A 19,980-nucleotide genomic window follows, 5' to 3' on the forward strand; every position below is an offset into this window, starting at 1 on the left:
TTAGCAGTAGAATCGTTTATTTAAGTTTCCTGTCAGTTAAGCTAGAATATTTATTGTACCTAAGACAAATGTCAATAATATGATATTACTAACTCAAGACGAAATTAACTGGAACTAAATCATAAATTAGGTCAAAGTCAAATCAAAATGTGGTCATTAGGTTCATGTTGAAAAGTTACGAGGTTACACGAACGCATCACAACACTCCATGTTTTGCATTCAACTTTGACCTTTAAATCAGCTGTTGGGGGATTTCCATCCTAAATTACCGACTCAAATAATCCTGCTGATACCGGTATGGTAATTTATATTTTACAATACCAAGAAAACTTCTCTGTTCGCATAATATAGATCGCATGTTTGAAAGAAACAAATCTGGTGTAGATATTTGAAATACTTGTGACATATGAGCAGTGTGAGTTGCATCTATTTTTGTCAGCCTCAGCTTTAGGGATTGGACCCCTCACAAAGTTTGCTTGTCGGACACAAACGACAAGCAAAAAAAAAGATTATTTTAGTGAATTATTGAGTTAATTCTTTTATTAATTGCTCCACATAACTTCCAGTTTAATTTATTTATCAGAAGCAAGTCACTAAAACACAATTACAGATTTTTTAATTCTTATTTATTTATATGTACACATTTTTATAGACCTACACGCTTATGTAATTTAGAAAAGAATGATCTGAAGGAATCTATTCTTCAACCTGTGTATGTTGCAGACCCCTGTCCACTGTGCACAGTCAGTGCCCTCATGGACTTGAATGACATCAGAGGGGGCAGGCTGGATGTGATCTCAGAAGAGAGCGAGCAGCAGGACTTCAGCAGAGAATCGAGCACCATGGAGGCATACACTGTTGCTCCAGAGCCTGCAGGAAGGACCTTCCAGAGGTTTTCAGTTAACACCAACGAGTCGTTGCGGTTCGAACCCTGTGAAGACAGCTGTCCGTCCCCCACTGGGGCAGAAGATGGACGTGATGATGTGTTTGAGAAGGGAGAATGCGAGGTGAGGGGCACTAACACCACAACAGCATGTCATTTGTTAATTCATTCTTAAATTTTGGGGGTTTAATTTGCCTTTAAACCAGTTTTTCACAAATAATTGACAAAAAAAAAAAATGAAATTAGGAAAGTGTTGGACCCTGAGTCTCATCTGCTTTCAGGGTGAGATCACCTCCACCAGGAATCAGCTGCAGGGGAAGGTCGCTGAGATGGAGAACTTTGCTGGTCATTTGGAGGAAATCTTTCTCACTGTGGAGGTAAATCTATATTTCTGTGTGAACGTTTTATGCAACAAACATCTCGAATGATTTAAAACAAAAACAAATTAGGGGAGTGAAAGCTTCATATGTTATTTCAATCCACACAGGTTTCAAATAGCATATGCTGTTGAAATATACACATTACCCTTTTGTTATCATTGGGTTTGACTTTCCTTGGCAAGTTGCAAGTTAAAATGGGTTGGTAAGGAAAATGACATGGTGTGATCTAAATTTCATTTCTAGACATTTAATTTGACTCACAATTTAAATACATTATTTCTGTTTGATTTGCTACAACACAACTATTTGATTGTTGTCCAGTTTTGACATTTTAGTTTGTGAATTAACCACAGGTTACTTCCACTGCTTTCTTGATCTCCTGGCCTTCCTAGATCATAAGTTTTCACCTGAACCTGATTCAATGCAATGGAATTCCTATCTTAGTTTTTTACTTATCTTAGTTTTAGTTATCTTAGTTTTCTGTAATCTCAGTGTTATAGATTTTGAAGTAGGTGTTACTTAAGTTATTGCAACTGGCTAAAAATCTGCAAAATTACCTTTTACGTTTCTGACAAATTAGAATCCAGTTTCTGCATTGCACTGTTTCACTGTTCACCTTACATTAGGTAAAAGTTTTGCACTTAAATATGATGAAAATCTGCCAGGGAGCAATTTAAATATTCTAGACTACCTTGGAATCTGAAATGGTACATTTCTTGAAGCCCTGGTCCATTCTCAGTGCATGTAGCAGCAGAACTGAACATGCAGATCAATGCTTCAGTCTCAAACTGCATCGGATCGCCTGAATGTTGGTCCAGGAGAACTTCGGCCGCCAGGAGCAGCACTTGGAGCAGCACTACAACGACGTGCTGCAGACGTTGTCCCAGCGCTACGACGACAGGGAGACAGGACTGCAGGAGGAGAAGAAGGGTAAGTTGGAGTCCCTGTACAACCAGCTGGTGGCCTGTGGGCAGGCGCTGGACACCTCGAAGGAGCTCATCGAGACCGCCCAGGAGGTTTACCGCTGCCAGGACAAGAGGCTTTTCCTAAAGGTAACTCAACTTGGTTTAGTTAGAGATTTTTTTTTTCCATACACAAAATAAAACACATCAGTTATGATATTTCAAAACGTAAATGTAAAAAAAAATAAACAATCCTGTTTGATAGATTCCTTTTGACTTTTGTTGACAGACAGTTATGCCCGTTGTTAAAAGGTAACCATGAAGCTGCTCTGTGTGTGCATGTTGTGACACTAGCAGGGACTGCAGAGTGATTTGGGAGGACCTAACATTGATAGCACATAGCCAACATATAAACTCTTGGTAACATAAATGTTGCTTTATTTAAATGTTCATGCTAAGGTGTTATCCAGATGGCATGGCACTTGAATATTCATCTTTGTTTTAAATCTTGTAATTTACCAGAATGACCTGTATGCTTAACTAGAGTCGAGGAGTTTGCCAAGGAGGACATCGACCTCTCGCTGTCGACGAGTCTGGAATTCATTACGCCGCTGGCCGATCTGTCAGATGTGAAAACCATGATGGACTCCATCAATATTGTGCCAGGTCTGAATCATAAACGAATCACCTATTGAAGTAAATCACAAGGATATCGGAATAATGCACAACATAGAAAACTCTGTGATACAGAGATTGCCCAGACATTATACACATTCCACCAAAGATGCCCGTAGCTCCAGCATAAAAATTATGCGTACCGATTGAAATATAGTCTTCCTTAGCAACAAGCCTGTACGAATTCTCTGATTGGATACTTGAACTTTCTTCTTGGCAAAAGTGGTACTGCTCATTTAAATTAATGTAAAGTTTACTAGATGAAGCTATTTTAACATGTTCTTTGGTTGTTGCCTCGATAACAAGAGTGGACTGGTTGTGTATTTGCGTCATACAAACAGCTCCGTCTGCCCCAGTGATCAACCCGCAGTTGCCCAACTCGGCCACCCAGACCTCCCTGCATGTGTGCTGGAGCTTATTCTCCGACGACACGGTGGAGTACTATGAGCTTTACTACCGACCGGTGCTGGAGGACACGCCCGCAGACGGTACCTGTGCACCGCAGGGTATGGCAAGCTTTCACTGGCTTTCACACTACCATTACAAATATAGTGTTGTAGAATTGTTGTTTTTTTATATATATATTTCAGCAACAGTCCAACTAAATGGATGTGTTTTTTTTTTTGTTGTTGCTGTTGTTTTTTCAGAAAGCAAGGTAAAAGTGAAGGAGACCCATTGCACTGTGACAGAACTGCTCCCCAATGCTCAATATGAGCTTTGGGTGACGGCTACCAACACAACAGGCATCAGCCCAGCGAGTGAGAAGGCCTTGTACATGACAGGTAATTTAGTGCCACGGTGTCCTCACAACACTATAGGTGCACTGAAAATCATTCACCCGCCACTGCAAATTAGATTTATTGTCAAATTAAACAAAACTGTAATGTCATGTGCTATTACAAGTGGTTTCTTTGAATTACATAGAAAATGACACTTTCAATGAAAACTGCAATCTCCAAATTACTCAACCAGTTCGTGAAGAGAGCATTTAGCACTTAGTAGAGCAGCCTTTTGCTTTTCTGGCCTGCTGCAAATGGGATATATAGCCAGGCACCAGCTTCTGGCAGCATCCTTGAGGACTCTATGCCTGCTGCTCATACACAAGGGCCTCCAATTCACTATTATTTCTGGATTTGTGTGCTGTTCCTGCCTTTTTCAAATCCCCAACTAATGAGAGTTCAAGTCAGTCACCATTGATTTGCATTCTAATATTTACCAGGACATGCTCTGAAACCAAGTCATAGTGGAGCAGGAGCTTCTTAAAAAAAAAGGGACGTGAAATTGCAAATTCAAATTGATATTCGATTTATATAACATTTTTATAACAACTGAAGGTAACATAGTTACTTCATGGTGCTATAAATGGCACTATGTGTCTGGAAAATCCATAATAGCACCCCTTAAACTTTTCAAGATGATAATCTCTTCTCTGAATATCTTGAACTTAGTCATATTTCTAACACTCAGTGAGATGTTGCCATGAACAAAGTGTTCAGTCTCACAAACCCAATCCAAGTAATACTGGAAAAAACCTCTGATTGTTGACATCAGTTGTGCCTGAGATCACATCTAGTTTTCTAATGTGTGCTCTGATAAAGAATTATATTCAGTTGGTTGAATAATTTCAAGAATTTCTTAGACTTTAAAAGCAAGATTGTTGCATTTGGATACTAGCTTGTTTTTTTTTTTTTTTGGTATAACTTCAGTTGCAAGTATTCAAGAGGCTTGACACTATAAATGAAAGCCCAAATCGTGTTTCCGTAGTGCCGTCGCCTCCTGTGATCAAGCAGAGGGAGTGCAGCAGCTGCCCAGAAGCTGCTCTGATCCGATGGGAGTCAGGGAACACCAACCCTGTAGACTCCTATACCGTGGAGCTCAGTGAGACCGGAACTGTTGGCACAGAGAACAGCATTACTGAGTAAGACCCGAGCTATTAATGCCCACCTCAATCTTTCTCAATGATTATGTAATGATTTCTTAAGAAAAATAGAAAGAAATGTTTAAGGTGTCAGAGATTTGCAACATACTGCTCCCTAAGGTATTAGCACTCTTCATCTGCTTTGGTAGACACAAGGCTTGTTGTTGCATCATCTTCATATAGAGCCAGGGTTGTGCAGGCCTGGGATTTTTCCAGGTCCCTTGGTTATAGAGCTGCTGAATCAAGACGTTCTCTGTCCTAGAAAATCTATTCTTAGCTTCAGCTCCTGCAGCAGTGTTTGCCTCAGCTGGAAGTGTGTCCTCACACTTAGTCATTTCTTATTTTTCATCAGCTTGCTGCAAAATACAAACTATTTAAAGCTCCACATTACAACTCTGAATTTACTTATTTGGTATTTTACAAAGGATGAGGTATAATAAATTTTACCTGGCTGTAAAGAACAACTACTCGAAAAGTGACCTTTGATTTGAACTTGATTTAAGAAAGAAAATTTTGATTTTATTTTTTTCCTTCATGTGTTGTGTCTAGGTCTATAGTGGCCGTGCCCACCTGTCAGTGTCTGATCCAGCTGCAGGCAGGGCGGCAATACCTCATCTCTGTAAGAGCTGTCAACATTGGAGGTCCAAGTGACAGGAGTGATGCTATAACCATCTCCACAACTGGTAAAAACAGAAAACAACCTTGCTTGCTGGAAATCTTTGAGTGGTTTTGACTAGTAGAGGACACAATATTCTGAGCTATTAATTTATTAATCAAGTTGCTATGTTAGGTTACATCTCAGTCTAGCACTCCATGAAATGAAACTCTATTGGATGCACAGTGCTAAAACAAGGAATTTTAAAATGGATCCGTTAGAAAACACAGTCGGTTATAATGGCCTTGTTTGGAAAAGGAGCCTCAAGTGTGTAGATATACTAACAAGAAATTCTTTGTGTTATTATGTGATGACTGAACAGGCACCTTCTTCTACCTTCTGGAGAACACCGCTCATCCCTGTCTCTCCATGTCAGAAGACGGCTTCACTATATTCTATGGAGATGAGGAGTTGCCCATAACGGCAATGGCTTTTGAGGACAGCACTTTCACAAGGTGAAGTGTCCAACAGTTGCTTGTGCGACAAAGCGTCATTGAAACATCCAGTGGTACCTTTAATTTTACGTATGTATGTGTGTGTGTGTTTGTGTACAGATGTGTAGCCATTTTGGGGGATCTGATTCCAGTGCGAGGCAGGCATTACTGGGAAGTCGAGGTGGATGATGAGACGGAGTTTCGTGTCGGAGTTGCGTACGAAGACACAGAGAGGGACGCGTACCTCGGGGCCAATGGTAGCTCCTGGTGTATGAGACACATTCGCACCCCGTCCAGGTAAACGGTGCACAGCTCCAGTCTGTCACGTTATATCCACTGGAAAATTAGGTCACCCATTGCATTTTGTTTAAACCAAGAAATGCTCTTAGTTTGATGCTAGTTTTCTGAATTGCTGTTTGGCTTAGGTCAAACATTTCCTTTGTTCTGGTGTCCAAATAATTACATCTAGACTCATATGCATAAGTCCTGGTCTTTGTCCTCTCTGACAAACACTAGGTTAGCCCTCATGTTTTTCTCAAGAGAGCTGGGTTTCCTCCTTGAACGTATCATAAAAGTTAAATCCATAACAGTAGCAGGAACTTTCTGTAGATCATTTAAAAATGCTGAGTCATGATGTTCATCATGTGCTTCTGAATTGACACAAAACTTGTGTGATTTTATCCATTTAAGTGAGACTAAAAGTATTTTGGTCAGTTTTTGTTTTATTGTCAAATTTATTTCTCTTCCATAGATTTTTATAGGGCATTATATGTTTTCACCACTGTGGATACCAGGTGCTTTAGTGGAATGTTTAAGTGTAAAACCATTTAATAGTCTGCTCAGGAATTTATTCCTTACTTTTATCTGGGCTCTTAATTTGCAACCTGATCAACTGTTGAAGCATGGCAATTTTCCAACTGCAGCACAAGCATAGGAAAATTAAACTGGCTCTCATTTTAACAGTACAAAAGCTCAAGCAGATTTGTTTTCATCCACTATCAGAATTAACGTGCTGATCCTCCACAGGACTATTACTGCAGATCCTGGAAACTGGGCCAGGACTGTATTTTTAGCATTTAAAATTCCCTTTCTGAAGCAAAATACAAAAATGTGCATCAGCCCTGTGAAAGCCTGAGCTCAAAGGAACTAACATGAAATATCTCGTCTTGTGTTTCTATAGCAACTGTATTTATTACAAGTCAGGCCGTTTGTCACATTTATCGAGTCATTCATATCATACAAGCTTCAAATGTGATTCTCCATTGTGGGCAGGTTGTTCATTCTGCCTACGCAAACTTTTAAGTCACATTTCTTATTTTCTTTCATCTGCAGCCATTTGGATATCAGTTGCTGGCTCAGTCTTGTGCTTTCCCAGAGCAGGCGGCCAGCCACATGAGAGAAAACAGAACTTTTCCTTCTAATATCGCATTGTCCTCTTTACTTTTAGACACAAGTATGAGTTCCTGCATAATGGCTGGAGTCCAGACTTGAGGATTACAGTGCATCCAGTGCGTATTGGAGTGGCTCTCGACTACGACAGGGGGACTCTGAGCTTCTTCAATGCTAATCTGGAGCAACATCTGCATACCTTCCACTGTCACTTTCACAATTATGTCCACCCATGTTTCAGCCTGGACAACCCAGGAGCACTTACTGTACATAATGGCATACAAGCTCCTGACTACACCTTCATCTGACAGGGAGTCGGTGTTAACGAGGTAATGGACGGAACTAATAATTAACCTCAGTTTGCATTATAGTGACATTAAATGTTACAAATAAAATAATTTACAGTATGAATGTTCAGACACAAATGCATCAATAAAAACAATATACTTTCTGAAGTTGTTTTATTATAGTATTCCATGGGAACAGGCATACACCATTTTCCAAGACAAGAAAAAGGTTTCACTGAAGTTTATATGTATTTAAACAATCTGTGATTGCAGCAAGGCCAGATGTCAAAGCTCAAAATCTGACTTTCTTAACAAAAGTTGGAGGGGGAAAAACAAAAGAAGAAAGTTTCTCTTTATTATACAGCTGTATTCACATCCTAGAGAAGTCCGCCCTTTGTACCTCCATACTTTGAGATGTGTGTAATGACTGGGATTTAATGCAATTTGTTCTGTGTTAAAAGTTGATGAGGGCAACATTTAGTCAGATTAAAGTGAAAAAAAAGTAACTTTTTTCAAAAGCCCAAGATGACATTTGACTACAAGCAAATATCAACCTCGTTGTTAGCTTCTGTATTTACATCAGCTAAAAAAGTATTTTAGATTAAAAGATATATCCAAACAAGTTTAATCTTACTTGTGCAAGAGCATCTAGAGACACAGACAACAAAAACCTAAACATGGATGGACAAAGGAAATAAGAACCTCTGTTTAGATTAGCAAAGTGCAATAATTTGGGAATTTACACACTGTAATCTATATACCACATACTGTATGTTATTGTTTTAAACCCATCAGGTTTATTTGTATGTACGGAAAGTTTTACCTGAATTTTGGCAAGAGCCAAAACATAGTGAAAATCTGTCCTTTTTGGAAGAATAGAAAGATAAACCAAAGAGGGAAACAAAGGAGGTAAAATGTATAAAAATGCTGGTATGGTCATTTCAGGGCAGACTTCTCCTTTCATTGTGTCGATATGGTGAGAGTTAAAACTTTTGGTCTGTAAAAATCTCAGGGACAGTGGGGGATGACAGACGTTATAGGTTTTCTGTCTTACTGCTGTGTGTCCTCTCATCCTCTTCATCTGAGGAATCTCCGCCGTAGGGCACGAGCCCAGAAGTATCAACGCTCACTTTAGTCTTCTTCACCGACACCTCTTCGTCAACACCTGTAATTACAAAAAAATGGAGAAAAAGAGAGAGAAAAAAGGAAAGGTGGGAGACATTGGAGAGAAACAGGGGAGGAGTGGGGTGAGCAGAGAGAGAGAGAGAGAACAAAAACAAATGGAAACCCAGTGAGGAGCCCCACATAAGGCGTGGTTTTTGAGTTGGTTTGATCCAGAGCCGGGGGCGGGAGGGAGGGAAGATATCAAAATCAAACGGCAGCACAGCACACATCCATTACAGGCACGTCCGGGGGACACATGTTGAGAGAGAGAACAAGGGAAAGACAAAAAACATATACAAGAAGAGCACGTTAGTGAGTTCCAGCAGTGGTGCGGTTCAAACAGGTCTCCACTCCTCCCCCATTGATCCATGGGGGGAGATGCTACGACATGCAATACAGAACTCCACAGAAGTAAACGTCTGAGCTTTCAGGCTCTCTGAATATGTTGGAAGAGAAGAAGTGCATACCCGCAGACGTGGGGGCGGACAGGGGCGGGCTGGCCGGGGCTTCTGGCGTGGCGTCCCTCGGCCTCTTGCGCGTAACGGGGGGAGGAGCCACAAATGGCGATGGCGGTGGAGGTGGAGGCATCAATATCCTGAAGAGATGCAAATGTCAACATTGTCCCAAAATCAACTTGAAGGAAATCTGAGAGAAAATTTGTAAAAATCCAACCTTTCTACAACTTTCTCCTCTCCAACGCTGGATGAAGGAAGGGTGGATTCCAGGTGAGCAGGACCCTCTGGAGAGCAGCTGGCAGGCTACAGAGGAAGTCAGGCATCACTTTAGAAAATTTAACTCATCATGAAAAGATTTGAAAGCTTGAAATGATCTATATGCATTATTTTTCAGTGATTCCTACAAAAATGGGCTCATTCTTAAATGTATGAATTAAAACGGGCCACCCTCGCACTCAGTGTTTGATAAACACGTTGGCAAGAATTTGCAAAGTGGCCCTTACATTTTACACAAATATTTGTGAATATTTATTGTAATTATGATCCAAACAACAATAATAAAAAAATAAAATCACTATTTTGTTTGTTTATGAAGCAATAATTGCAAAGAGTAACAAATATTGTTCCAAATCAAAACTTACCTATGATCAATTATTCTACTTCACTCATGTTTATGGGGTTTGCAAACAGAGTATGTTATCTGGAATGGCTGATATTTTAATAGTATACCAAGAGAGAGGTGTGATGTACAAAAGGTATGAAAAAACAACAAAAAAATGTTTTATGAGCGACTATGTAACAACATCAAGTGAAACGGCATTGAGTTTCCAGATGCGAAGCTTCAGAAATCCTCATGAAACCCAAACTGATCCAAAACTTGAGCACAACCAGAATGAGCTTTAACCAATATGCGCTCCAGCTAACCTGCTCATCCTTAGCCCCCTCCTGGAAGTGATCTTTGGGACTTCCTGAGTCAGGGGGGGTGTTTAAAGATCCTCCAGGCTCCACTGTCTCACTGCTGCCCGGATCCTTAAGTAGAGCACAACCAACATATGTGCACTGCTGTGTGTGTTCAAAGCCTTGTAACACACACAGCCTGCAACCCCTCACAGCCACAGATTGAGTCAGCTTAATGTTTTTATACATTTTGTTTTATTCAGATGAAGTGCATTTTGATCTGAAACTAGAATCTCATTTTGAGTAATTAAAATAGATTCATGACAGAAAGTGATATACAGGGTGTCACGGGTCAATTTCTCTTAATTTTGATGATTATTGATTACAGCCAATAAAATTAAAATGTCTATATCAGCAAATAAATACCCTTACCAATATATATATCTTTAGATACAGGATGTAAAGTTATTACCATATCATACCCTACACATTCGTAGGAAAGACTGCTGCTCATTGCTCCAGAAGTTGCACAATCAACATAGAATACTACAAAAAGGGCCACCTTCATTTAGGGTGAAGTACATGGAGATACTTTTGAGTAGGCAGGCCAACATACCTGCTATCAAAATCTATTTTAACTGATTGCAATTTACAGAGAAAATTGATTACAGCCTACAGTTGAAGCCTGAAATCTTCAACATTAACAAAAATAAAGGCTTGGAATATAAACACCGGATGTAATTAATCTATATTATGTGGAAGTTACGCTTTTTGAACTGAATTACTGAACAAAAATTAATAATAAACGTTCTAATTTTCTGCAATGCAAATGTGTAGATATGTAGGGATCTGGTAAAACATACAGAAGAAAGAAAACTGATGTGACCGAAACATAAACACTGAAAAAATCTAGACATAAAGATATCAATGTGTGGCAGTCACCTGGACAAGAAAGGGATGTGGTTTCCTAGGACACACTGGATACTGAATCATTGCCTGAGAAGATGGAGATGGGGTTGTCGACAGGTTAGATTGACTTGGGGGGCCATTTGCATTACTCCAGTAACCACCGGCTCCTGGATACGCTGCATAGCCGCCAGCATACCCATTTGCTGGGTAGTTATACCAGGACCCCTGGCTAGAGTAACTGCTATTAGTTGGAAATCCATGTGCTGCGTATGCTGAAATGAAATTGTAGAATGTTAATTTTGAAATAAATGGAGTATGGCTTACCAACTCAACTTATTGCTCAACCACTAATGATGCCAAGGGAATATTCTCTAATCACAAGAACAATGCAGCCAACCAGTATCTGATACTGGATAAACTTGTTGGAATTTGTCCAGTAGCAGTAATAATAATACTTACGCTGCGTTGCGCCTGTGGCTGTGTACACTGACACCATTTGGGCATGTTCAGCTCTCACCTAGTGAATAAAGATGGAAAATAAAAATAACTCATGAGTGACAAGTTTCATAGAGACAGTACTAATTTGTTGTCAGTAATGAGTCTGTAGGTAGGTGCAGAGCACACAAGATCTAAGACTCGAGATCAGGCGGTTCACGCTACCACATTGATTTTGGAGGTGGGTATCAGTGGAAACTATACACTTCAGTAGTTTCACCTTCTTATACCTCCGAATATATTCTCCAACTCAGGTGAAACTTTTCTACATGGTGACATCATGAACTTACAGTTTCAAGCAGACTCTCTGTGAGTTTCTTAGCTGACTCTAATCCAGCTGCATTCGGGTGGCTGCGACACACAAAAGAGCTTTGTTGGACTAGAACGAAGCAGACTCAATAAGGGACTCGCAGACAGCAAAACAAAAGACATTTTATCACTTCTGTGCAAGCAGGAGCATTAGCTGCTTATTATTTAACTGAAACCAGACAACGTTGATTACAATTTGTTTCATTTAAAGAGGGAAATCCTTCACACTACACCTAAAAGGCTTATGGGAAGGTCTAAAAAAGTGAACATACCTGATGTAGACATAAAGAGGCTCAAAAGACTCTCGTTTGGATGCCTGTTCGATGTAACCGGACCCCTTCCCCCTGAGGAAGACTCGAGCTCCCGTCTCGGTCTGGATGTGACTCAGGTACGAACCGGATGGACCCTCGACCTTTTCCTTCACGTTGAACGAGGGTAACGCTTGGTCCAGGCCCACAAAGATTTTAGTGTGCACAAAACTCTGGGGAACAAGAAAAAGAATAAACGGTGTCAATAATTATTTCCAGTTAAATTAGCTAAATATTTTTTTCCTAGAGGAAAAAGAGGTTTTGTAAGCAAATGCAGCTATCCAAGGTTTTTCACTCCAAACCAAGGATATTCTCTCTGCTAGTTGATTTTGGAGGCGAGTTTCAGTGAAGGCAACAAACTCCATTTGCCTCACTTTCTTTACCTCCGTTAAAAGGCCTGCTTGATTCTATAAAAAATTAGCTAGAAATACATCTTGCACTTATTCCCATAAGTGCAATAATGGCTTTTGATTATAATTTTATATTTCTTTCTTTTTCACTGGTCTAAAAGATGCTTTATCTTAACAGAAATATCCCTGTTGTTGTGATCTGTGTATGTTCCATCGCTGTTATGTAATTTTCCCCCCGTGAAAACATAAAAAACACAAGTGAGAGTGTGTTAACTCTGGGTATTTAACCAAAGGGAAGCCTTGTTGTTTGAACCACAACAAAAACTATGAGGTTTACCCACCCCTGTATGAGGAGCTGCTGGTCGATGTCCCTGGCCCGGCACACAGTTTGCGTTGGGCAAACGTGGCACAGGAGTGGGAATGACGGGCCGAGGTGGCTGAGGGTAAAGAGTGAGTGGTGGGATCACAGGAACCTGCTGTCCTCCGGATGCTGCTGAGGCTCTTATCACATCTTCAGAAATTATCTCCTTTATTCTCATCACAGCTTCTGATATCCCAAAGCAAAAAGAAAAAAAACGTGAGAGATGGGGGAAAAAAAAAAACTGACAGATGCATTATGAATCTTTCAAACACAATATCAAATTTGCTCGTTGAATGAAAGAAATAATAACAATCTTACTTACTATTGACTTGCTCTTGTGTTTTTCCCTGAACATGTAAATACAAAGGTCTTTGTCTGAAAGAAATCAGATCACAAATGTTAGGGAAACATTTGCACTAAACATCACTTTCCCCATAAGTCTAATGTGCACAAAAACGTTTTTCACTGAAACATAAAAAAATTAAACATTTCTACACTTCCACTTGACATCTAGTAAGACGTTATTACAAATGTTTTGGAGATGTATTGCATACAAATCTCAATTGTTTGAAAGAAAATACTGCATGACACAAACTATGACAATACAGTAAAGTTAAAGTTCAAATACAGCATATATTTCCTATATTTTCAGATGCATAAATCAAATTATTAATGTCCCAGGTGTTATTTCTTGTTTCACTCTTTCAAAACTTCCACTCTGCATAACAAAACTATTATCCCATCACAAATTCTGTCTTTTCTTTTTTTTTTAAAGAAATCATTAAAAGTGTCAGACGTCTGAAGAACTAGTCATGGAAAATAAAACATTAAATTCCCTGTGCAACATACCCTCCCGCTCCTTTTTCAATTTCAGGCATGTAAAGACCTTTAGTTGAGACAACGGCTCCACTAAATAACCTGATCTGAAAAACAGAAGAAGAAATTAAATGTTACAAAAAAAAAAGGTTGTTTTTTGTGTTTAATGCCAGTTTTCCACTTACCTCCTCTTGTGTTTTTCCTTTAGTAAGAAGTTCTCTGCAATTTAGTGGTACGTCATTTATGTCGACCTCTGTGACCACCATTTCTTCTACAGGGGTTGGTACAGGGATACTTGGGGGTTTCTTAATAAAACAAAGTAAATTATTAGTATTGCAAAAACAGAAAAAGACTTCCTTCCAGATTTTCTTTTTTTTTTTTTTAAACTATGCACCTTTGGAAGTAATGGTGGAGGAGTTAAAAGTTTTCCCTTTGCCATCAACATGGCATTTATTTTAGCAGCCATGGCTGCTGCTTTCTCAACTCCCCCTGTTGGTATTTCTTCTGCCGCGACGGGGAGCGTGGCATTGCCAATACTCTTCTGTTGCTGCACATCCACACTCTTTTTAGGTTGTGCTGGTTGATCCCAGCGACTTGTTAGGCAGCTGAAAAACGTACAGACACAAAAAAAAAAGTGCAACAGTCAAATGAAGATACTTTATAAAATGCAGAGTTAAGCTCACGTTGATGTGAGCTTAACTCCTTTCTCCTCTCTCTAATGCACTTTAGTACTACTATTTTTACATTAAGACAGTTTATAATATTTGACCAAATGTGCATCTCTGGGCAATAAATAATATTCGTACCTTCCGAAATATCAAGAAAACAAACAAGCAATTTAGCATTCCACAGACGCTGAAGCTAATGCTGAGTTAGCCAACACCAATTTGCGATTCTAGTTTAAACTGTATAAACCACCAATAGACTAACAATAAATGTATATAGTAGCAAGTGGAATTAATCGTAAGACGCTGGTTCTAAACGTAAGATTTCAGTGAAAATAAATTGTACAGATAGCCCCTGAGCTAACTTTTACTACTAGGCCAAGAAGCTATTAGGTGGCTAGCGCAGCAGCTAGCGTTAGCATAGCAGGACATGGCTAACGCGGCCTCGGCTTGTGAGCTCGCTCTTCGAGTTATCTCCAAAATAAGGTAATACTCACGGCGTTTGTCCCGTCATTCCCGAAGACATAGCACGACCCCGGAAAACACAAATGTTTTTAAAACGTCTCTAATATGGATTGTGTTGAACGACCGCAGCCATCAGTCCGATGTCGCCGACTGTTTGCTCTGACGACTTTGTCGCAAAGTCTGATCTGACGGAAGTTGGGCTGTTTTAATGTTACGTAACGTCAGTCTGGAACAATCCAGCGGCGCGCTGACAGGCAGAACTGTACGGGGCCCAAATGTGACACCGCGAACCCACCTGTGCCAAGGTTAAACTTATTCCGCCTTTCACAGTAAAACTTGTTTATACGGCTTAGGTCATTGCAAAGAAAAGAAATCTGATAAAAAGCACATATTTATTTATTTAAGATCATATTTTCTAATGAAAGCAACGTTTTGTTTTTCTGTAGCTACTGTTGAAAAATACCACCTCTTTTAAATCTCCTTTAATGTGTCTAATTGGAAGAGAGAGAAAACAGTTTTAATGAAAATAAGAATTGAAGGGTTAGAGGTCAGAGGAAAAAAAAATGCTATGGCCCAGGAGAAGCCTCATCTGTGCATTTATATTCAAATTCAAAAACAGTTTTGTTAAAGAAAAAGTTTGTATTGACGCATGTTATTCACTTCATATAATAGACGTTTAGCCTTTTGTATTTGGAAAAAGTCTTTAATATAGCAAGGAACATTTTCACTTTGAGCATATTTCACAACAATCAAGAATGAAATCACAAGACTTATTTTTCCTCTTTTCAGATGAAAAAGGTAAATGTCTCTGGTAATTGCAAAGGACTCCACTCACTTTGATCTGACAAGGATCTTTGAGCCTGGTGAAACTCCTTCATACCGTTATTAAAATACTGTCGTTGAATTATTGCAAAAACAATCAAGTAAGTTGGTCCTACTCGTAATATGACTCAAAAAATCATTTAGGAGTGGACAGTGTTTTTTTTTTTTCCCATCTTGTGCCAACAGCCAACGTTGTAGTTGACAAACAGACAAACACGGTCCCGTCTGTCTTTGTTGGTGCCGTCTCTCCTCATGTCTCCTCACCTCCAACTGGTTGAGGCAGATGGCCGTCCTCTCTGAGCCCGGTCACGCCAAAGATTTCTTCCTATTAAAAAGAAACATTTTCTTTCCAGCCTGGATGTCATTGTTGGGTCTATTCATGTAGTTTTGCAGAAAATGGATTTCAGCAGTAAGTATGAACACCAATGTTAGTTAATCAATTTTTTTTTTCTCCAAAAATTCTTATGTTGTCTTTTTGATCTTTGGAGAAGATGCAGCATTCTTGTATCACACGTAGATCGATTATATGGAAGATAACAAAGTTACCCTTACTCTTAATGATGTCACATTACATGTGAAAAGTTTTGTTCTTTACACAATAACACCAGAATTTACTTATTCTTTAAAATGCCAAGGAGCAAATATGTAATATTTTGAGTTGGAGTTTGCTCAACTTAAAGTAACACTCTTTTTCCTTTGTGAAGCAGATATTAACCACACTCCATGTCTGCATGGGGCTAAAATATTTATAGAACTGAATGCAAATATCCAGTTCACTTATGGTATCGCAAAGTCATTCATATTTAATGTCACATTACAACCACCAACCTTATTGTGTGTTCTTTGAAAATGTAAGTACACACATTTAATAGATGTAAATCCAAAAGGTGTGTCTTACCTTTGACAGGACACATAGTCTTTACACACTTTACCTATCTCTCTACTATGGAAGAGCAACAGAAAGAAAGCCACATGGAGTTCTGTTGCCACAAGACATGCAACAAACATTTAGAAGATGGTCAAAACTTGGTGATGGCTGCATAATCATTCCCAGGAGCTAAATACAAGGCAATAATGAAAGAAAATCTCTGACTTGACACTTGGGTTGGACCCGAACGTACAGTCAGCTACAACAATGGGCCAGACAAAGTCCAGATGCTCTTCATTCAATGTGACTAGTTTGAGCTAGTTTGAGGAAAATAAAGGACACAACTTTTAGTCTGTAGATGTGCACAGTCGGCGGACAAACCCCAAAAAGACTTTACATCTGCAGGATAAAGGGGTCGTTAAAAAGTATTCATTCTGGGTTGCTAAACCCAAATACATGCAAACTTTTTCCAAATTTTATGTGTAAAAAAAAAAAAAGTGAAAACCATGCATCCTTTTCCTTCCTCTTCGTAATCACATACCAATGTGTGTTGGCCTGTCACTTAAAGCCACAACAAAATACATTAAAGCTCAAGTTTGTAACATGACAAACCATTAAAACCCTTAAAAGCTATAAAAACTTTCACAAGGGACAGTATGCGTCATTTTATGCAATATGTGAGAAAGGACAGATGCCAGAGACAAAACTGTTGCAGGAAAAACACTGCAAGGATATATTTAATTTTTTATTGAATAGGTTCTATTTTCCCCCCCGTGCCTTCAGACCAAAAATGTGAATCAGAAGGAACATACAAATCCCCTGATTAAGTGTACAATTCTGTCATAAGAGAGAAACAAAATTAATTGTGGTTAATGCATCTCATTAACCAGTATTTGCTTAGCTGTTATGGGATTTATACACTGTTTAAAGAGGAAATCTTCTCAAGAAGCATCGATCTTTTAACATAGAAATTAGTATCCTAATCTGAATCCAACTTTGAACAAAAAAAAACAAAAAAAAAAACGATGTTACCCAGGTCTGTGCATAAGGGTGTTGGACGATTGGCCAAATATAGTGATGTTTTGATCAAAAGAAAAGACAAGAAAAAAAAAAAAAATCAATGCAAGCTGGCCTCCAGGAGACTGCTTTAAAGACAGTGATAGACAACTCTGCGATCCACGTCCTGCTTTACCATTCAGCTCTCTATACGCACGCTCTGTGTGGCTTTCTCCTTCACAGGTGTTCAGATAGCTATTATGGTTGATCTCATCTGCTGCAAATCCAGTGTAAAATTCATTGTCTATAAAAATATTGAGATTTACTTGAAGGTAACCTTCTGACTGTGTTATAAGAAAAACTCCAGATGTCCGTAGCAGTTGCACAGTGGGATGTATTGTATAAATATTGTACAAAATAAGGCAGTCTTTTTTTCTTCTTCTTCAGTAGGTCAAACCAGATACAAAAAATTTCAGGGAGGACAAAAAAAAAGAAAAAAAAAAAAGAAGATTGTTCAAGTCCAAAACGATTTTTCACATATTTCTGCTGCTGTTGTCAAACGTCAAGCGGTTTTACAGCATCAAAACCAGGAGTATGGGATTGCTGCAACAATGAACACACCCGCGCACTCACACACCAACGACCAAAAAGAAGAAGAAAAAAAAATAAACCAAAAAGCAAATAAAAACAAAACAAACAAACAAAAAAAGGAAAACCAAACTCCCACACGCGTTCACACAAGCAGACGATCTACTGATGATCAACAGAAAAACAGCTTTTTCTCCAACGCAACATCCCATTCCTGGACAAATCACTGAGACGTAGACACTTCTAATGTTGTATACAGTGCAATACAAAAGGGTTCATTCGTTTATTCAAACTGGTACTGTACTCTTGATAAGAAAACAAAAAATGCTTAATAAGGTCGCATGAATAATAATTGTAAATTTTTGAGCGTAGTAGTAGTACTCGTCTTTAACAGCTTTGACTTTTTTTTTTAATTCTAAATTTATTTTGCTCTTACTCATTTACTAATTTGTTTGTGAATTTTATTATAGAAAACATGGAAATTTAAGAAAATATTAGAACACTAAATAACCTGTAATAGAGTTTTTCTCTTCTTTTCTGCCATCTCTCAGCAGTGGCCTGGGACAAAGGTCCACCCCTGACCCATGAAGGAAGCATCCGCTCTCATTTCTGTTATGACAGCCGTGTGTCAAACTTTGTGTTTCTGAAGGACACGTGGAAATATTGCCTGAAAAACAAAACAAACAAACGAACGAATGAACAGACAAAAACAAACAAACAAAAAAAAAGCAGTGGAGTGTACTTTTATGACGTGGCCTCCAATGGTTTCTAGGAGCGGCTTTGCCTCGCTGCGAGCGCAGGAGCTAGAGGTTGAAAAAGTGATTACATGGCCTTAAATGGACTAGACACAGTTTTTTAGATGCTAACAGCAACTTCACAGGCAGAGAGGAGTGCCTACGCGGTAGTCAGAGGATGGATGCTTTGCCACAGAGGCCGGTGAGGACCCACCCCCCAAAGCCCTCCGCCGTCCTCCATTCAGTCGTGCCAACAGCGACACTGCGAATGCCTATGAGGCACGAGAAGTTCATGAGGATGCTGGATGTCCGTGTCCGACGGTTACAGTTCCCATCCAACAGGCCTGTGAAAAGCCAGCAGCACTTCGGCAGTGTCGGGAAGTCCCTCTGTGCGTTTTTCTGCTGTGGACGGACATGTGAGGCGCTCGGCGTGCTACAGAAGCAGGAGAGTGAAGGCGAGGAGTCCCTGTGCGGCTGGGCTGACGGGGGGGGTAGAGACAGGGCCTTCTTCCTCAGACGCTTTCCCAGCAGGAAAGAAGAAGGTTCTGCACCCGGGCTTCCGGGACTGAGTAGCCACAAGCAGCTACTCCGGAGGCGGTCGCAGGGTGTGCAGCTTTCGATCGTCAAGGCCTTTCCAGTACTTGAAGTTGTTGTCCAAGTGCTGCATAAGATTGGGGAGGTCTGCAAAAGCTGGAGAGGAGAGACAGGAGGCGGCGTGAGGCGTGTAGTGAAAAAACACAAACATCCCCCTTACCTTCTGTCTCCTGAGACATGCAGCAAAATCCTTATTTTTTACACAAATCTCAGTGTAATGCTGTACAAAATTGTACATTGTAAATTGTAATCCAATTTTAAAAATCAAAATTGGAAAGGCCGTTAACTGCACGGCGTTTACATGCAACGAATCATGCGTGTGGCAGCAAAGCTTCTGGGGAAAAGAATTTTCTGTTGGCATTTTTTTTTAGAATTTAGTGAAACTGAGAAAATGTTTTTCAATCCAAGACACATTTGATTGAAACCTGGCAGACAGATCAGCTGTGTAGCATTTAATGCTGCATTTACACAAAAAATTACTACAATGGAATCAGTCCACAGGGTTGTTAGGAAGTTTAAGAGCTTTCCTTATGCGTCTCTCCGGGACAAGTAAAATTTTGGAAAATAGTGGCAGCTAAGAGATTAAAATTGCAAGGTTGCTATAATTGAAATATCTAATTGTGTGCGATTATCTTATCTTGATGGCAAAATGCAAGTTTCC

General features: G+C 39.5%; 3 protein-coding genes across 6 annotated transcripts in view; 1 reads left to right on the forward strand and 2 right to left on the reverse strand.

The window, feature by feature from the left end:
* Positions 1 to 215: 215 nt before the first annotated feature.
* On the forward strand, positions 216 to 8,010 carry fsd2 (fibronectin type III and SPRY domain containing 2). Its single transcript, XM_028013968.1, has 13 exons — positions 216 to 295; positions 724 to 1,007; positions 1,165 to 1,260; positions 2,082 to 2,315; positions 2,455 to 2,477; positions 2,710 to 2,831; positions 3,182 to 3,346; positions 3,488 to 3,622; positions 4,605 to 4,758; positions 5,308 to 5,441; positions 5,736 to 5,868; positions 5,968 to 6,144; positions 7,295 to 8,010. The coding sequence occupies exons 2-13, from the start codon at positions 756 to 758 to the stop codon at positions 7,542 to 7,544; spliced, it is 1,875 nt and encodes a 624-aa protein (XP_027869769.1). The 5' UTR covers positions 216 to 295; positions 724 to 755; the 3' UTR covers positions 7,545 to 8,010.
* LOC114142608 (KH homology domain-containing protein 4-like) lies at positions 7,681 to 14,911 on the reverse strand. 2 transcript variants are annotated; one of them, XM_028013969.1, is made up of 14 exons: positions 14,750 to 14,910; positions 13,982 to 14,192; positions 13,773 to 13,892; positions 13,621 to 13,694; positions 13,094 to 13,146; positions 12,752 to 12,957; positions 12,025 to 12,233; positions 11,734 to 11,794; positions 11,408 to 11,465; positions 10,982 to 11,220; positions 10,067 to 10,171; positions 9,360 to 9,445; positions 9,155 to 9,282; positions 7,681 to 8,688 (listed from the first exon to the last, which is right to left on the reverse strand). In XM_028013969.1, exons 1-14 carry the CDS (start codon positions 14,776 to 14,778, stop codon positions 8,558 to 8,560), a joined length of 1,710 nt encoding a protein of 569 aa, XP_027869770.1. In that variant the 5' UTR covers positions 14,779 to 14,910; the 3' UTR covers positions 7,681 to 8,557. The 2 variants fall into 2 exon arrangements, with proteins under 2 accessions (XP_027869770.1, XP_027869771.1); XM_028013970.1 differs by lacking the exon at positions 10,067 to 10,171 and having other exon boundaries at positions 14,750 to 14,911.
* Positions 14,912 to 17,116: 2,205 nt separating this feature from the next.
* Positions 17,117 to 19,980, reverse strand: part of pde8a (phosphodiesterase 8A) — a 61,184-nt gene continuing 58,320 nt past the window's right edge. For all 3 annotated transcript variants that reach the window (XM_028013967.1, XM_028013965.1, XM_028013966.1), the window contains one exon: positions 17,117 to 19,415. In XM_028013967.1, coding sequence (XP_027869768.1) covers positions 19,309 to 19,415 — 107 coding nt within the window. In that variant the 3' untranslated portion in view covers positions 17,117 to 19,308. The remainder of the gene's footprint in view (positions 19,416 to 19,980) is intronic.

Source organism: Xiphophorus couchianus, chromosome 4 (genome assembly GCF_001444195.1).
Source record: "Xiphophorus couchianus chromosome 4, X_couchianus-1.0, whole genome shotgun sequence".
Taxonomy (NCBI): Eukaryota; Metazoa; Chordata; class Actinopteri; order Cyprinodontiformes; family Poeciliidae; genus Xiphophorus; species Xiphophorus couchianus.